General features: G+C 45.1%; 1 protein-coding gene across 1 annotated transcript; it reads right to left on the reverse strand.

Moving 5' to 3' along the window:
- Nucleotides 1-751: 751 nt before the first annotated feature.
- Nucleotides 752-1,806, reverse strand: OR5AU1 (olfactory receptor family 5 subfamily AU member 1). Its single transcript, XM_024761325.1, is given in 3 exon segments — nt 752-911; nt 913-1,523; nt 1,525-1,806. Coding segments are annotated over 3 exon segments (1,053 nt in total).
- Nucleotides 1,807-3,751: the final 1,945 nt, after the last annotated feature.

Raw genomic sequence — 3,751 nt, forward strand, 5'->3', positions numbered from 1 at the left:
TTAGTTCCCCGACCAGGGACCAAACCCGTTCCCCCTGCAGTGGAAGTGCGGAGTCTTAATTGCTGGACCACCAGGGAAGTCCACAAATGCCTACCTTGTGCTGAATGATTTACCTGCAATATCTAATTGAATGCTTAGTTTAAAACTCACACCAATTAAAAGATGAGATATCTGTGGCTCAGAAAAGCTAAGTAACTTGCTCAAGTTTATCCAGTTTGGAAGTGACTAAGTAGCTATTTGGCCAGGAAAAAAAGTCAGTCAAGACAATAGAACATCATCTGAGCTTTTGAAATTGTTGTTACAATATCATTCAAATAATTAGTCAATCAAAAAAAATTTAAGTCAAGGAGTCAGCCTTTACAAAGAAGAGACTGTAAAGAATGGGGAGGATTTCCCCAAGAAGTGAAGGTCTTCAAGTTAGTCAAGGGAAGAATTTCATTATGAAGAATATAAATGTCAGTTTGTAATAATAAACTAAAATATCCACAAACATGGAAATATGAATGAAGCATCTGAACAAAGGCATGACTAAATATTGCCAGTGGGTCCAATTATGCAACAAGCTGACACTCCTTGCTTCTTTCTAGTCTCTATGACACCATCAATTCTTTCTGTGGCAGGTAGATGCAGAAGCGCCTGTAGACCAGAGAGTGCCCCCTATAAATAGGGGTGGGCATGGGGTTGTACTCAGGTTGGCACCACATAAAGTACCCTCAGTTTTCTAAAGATATATGGTGATGAACTGAGAAGATCATTCCATTATTGTCCTTCCCCAAACCTTTCTTAAAGCTTCCTTGTTTCTCAGAGAGTAGATGAGGGGGTTCAGCATTGGGATCACCACTGTGTGGATCACAGCAACCATGCGGTCTTGGGTCAGGGAGTGGCTGGACCTGGGACGCAGGTACATGAAGTGTTGTGCCATAGCAGCGGCACACAGCAGCGAAGTGGGAAGCACAGGTGGAAATGGCCTTGAACCTGCCCGGGGCTGAGTTCCTTCTCAGGATGGTGATGAGAATGAAGAGGTAGGAGACCAAGATGGTGAGGGTACAGCTCAAAAGGTTGAAACCAGCAAAAATGAAGAGCAGGATTTCACACAGCGAAGTGTCCACACGTGACAGAGACAGGATGGGCGGTCCATCACAGAAGAAGTGAGTGACCACGTGAGCACCACAGAATTTCAGACTAAAGATACAGCTCATGTAGATTAGAGAACTGAGGAATCCTGCACTGTAGGAGCCCACGATCAGAGAGGCACACACCTCAGGAGGCATGGCAATTGAGTAGAGCAGGGGGTTACAAATAGCCGCATAGCGGTCGTGGGCCATGGCAGCAACGAGATAGCACTCACTGGTGGCAAAACCCGCGTAGAAAAACATCTGAGCCATGCAGCCGGGATAAGAGATCACCTTCCTCTTGGCTAAGAAGTTCACCAGGGTCTGGGGGACAACTGTGGAGGAGTAGCAGAAATCCAAGAAGGAGAGGCTCTTCAGAAGGGAGTACACGGGTGTGTGCAAGGTGGCACTCAACGTGGATCATAATGAACATGATCAGATGCCCCAGCAGCGTGATAGTGTACATGCCCAGGAACACCATGAAGAGCAGCCTCTGGAGCCAGGGGTCGCTGGTGAGGCCCAAGAGCTCAAACTCAATCCCTCGGCTCAGGTTTGCCCTTTCCATATTTCTCCAGTGCTCTGCGACGTGGAAAGAGAGGACCACCAGAAATGAGGTGAAACACCCAGGGGCTCTCACTGGTTTAGTTCTGCCCGAAGGACAGCCTTCTGAAGATTGTCGATAGAACTTTGTCATAGAGAAGTTCTCCACTACTTGGCTGGTTGGTTAGTTAGGAAGCATGACTTGAGCAGCAACGGAAAATATAAAAGAAATATACACAGTTTGCTCTCTTAAGGATCTTTAAAAATTCTAAATAATGAAACAGTTACTTACCAAGTATTTATTGACCGTCTGCCATATGCTTAGCTCCGTGTCCTTCCTGTCAGGAAGTCAAGAGTGTCTGACCTCAGGAAGTTCATATTCTAGAGACAGTATATTTTGTGTTCAGGCACACAGGCTCTGGCGTCAGCCTGTCAAGGTTCCAAGCCGGGACCTCACTACTAACTAGCTGTGTAAACTTGGGAATGTTTCTTAACCTCTCTGATTTTCAGTTTTCGGTAAAATAGGGGTAATAGCACTAATCTCAAACGCTTGTTGTGAAAATTCAATGGCTTAATTCATGTAAAGCACTTGAACAAAGCCTGGCACATTGAGAAAGAATGTTAGCTTTGATTATTCTTATTGGAGAGATAGATCTAACACAAAACTAAACAACAATAAAATGAATAAATGAAATAATGACAAGATTTGGCAAGCAACCTACCACCAGACAAAATAGACAGAGGCACGTGTACTAAGCAAGAGTGACTACACAGGCCTTCAGAGGATCCTGAGTGTTCTAGAGGAGTTAAAGGTGGTTCATTGGCTCAGCTATAAAATTGCCGCTCAGAACTTGGCCCAAGCCAGACACTACTATGGGCTCTAAAGGTGATGGGGGTTGGGATGTGGAGAGATGGGGATGGTGTAGGGCTGTAGAGAGCGGGCTGAGACCTTGCACTCGGGAGCATCAGCCAGAGGGAAAATGCCACCCATTGTTCACGTAGTCACCATCCTTTCCAGTGAGTAGAATCACCTTGTTCTCAAGGGCTGTTGGGCCAGCAGGGAAGGAACAGCCCCTCCCTAGGACTAGGGCTAGGGCTTTGTAAAAATGCCTTTTCTATTCAGAGAATGAACAAAGCCACGATGCATCACCTAAGCACCACACTCTCTTCCGCCGCATTGGCTGCTCTGTTCCTGAATTACCTCTGGGCTCTGGAGTCAGTTAAGTACCCTGTGCTCTTTGGTGAGGATCTTCAGTTGTGAAGGTTTTGAAACCAGCAGATGTGATTGGGGTAGGATAGAAAGGGACAAAATTGAGCCCCCTCCTTCTGCCTTGAGGAGAGTAAATGAATAATACAGCTGTGAAAGATGTTGGGAGGATTCCAGAGAGGAAAGAGCTGTAATGAACAGGCAAAAGATTCTAGTTTATCCCACTGGCAGACTTTCCGGAATCAGCAAACTACCAGAGCAGCGGAAGACTCTGGACATAGGGATGAATAAATGTACCTGTCAAGTAGGTAATGAAGGCACTATGGCTGTTGATAGAACACTGTGAGTGGTGAACGGTGACAAGAAGAAAGCATTGTAATGCCCGAAGAGGTAACATGCCCTGATGAAGTTAAGACACAAAATACGAGGGCAAATTTGAATACCAAATTGGAGCCTCGGTAACTTCTTTTAGAGCACGTGGAGCATAACTGATTTATTTGGTCACTGAGATGTAATATTCAGCCATTCTTAACCCAACAGTTTCTAGTTTATAATAAACCCCATTATTGCAGGAATGTGGACAGCCCTAGATTTGGGTTGCAAATGTCATTGGCCCTATTGGTGTCAAAAGGCAACTCAGCTTCAAGGCAAATTACAAGGACTTCAAAGAATTGACAGTAAAAATCCCAGGATGGAATAATTTACAGGAACTTCAAGGAAGTTGAGGAATTGTTGCTAAGAGTGAAGCAGAACTTCTTAAGACGCAGCTTCACATCTTCTTCCTCAGTTGACTCTTTCAGTGTGGGTAATGGGTCTGCAAGTACCTCTCTGATTAAAAGAATGGACAAAAGCAGAGAAGAGAAGGAATGTGGCCAACACTCAGGCAGGGAGG

The sequence above is a fragment of the Neophocaena asiaeorientalis genome, unplaced genomic scaffold (assembly GCF_003031525.2).
Source record: "Neophocaena asiaeorientalis asiaeorientalis breed wild unplaced genomic scaffold, Neophocaena_asiaeorientalis_V1.1 scaffold95, whole genome shotgun sequence".
NCBI classification, from domain to species: Eukaryota; Metazoa; Chordata; class Mammalia; order Artiodactyla; family Phocoenidae; genus Neophocaena; species Neophocaena asiaeorientalis.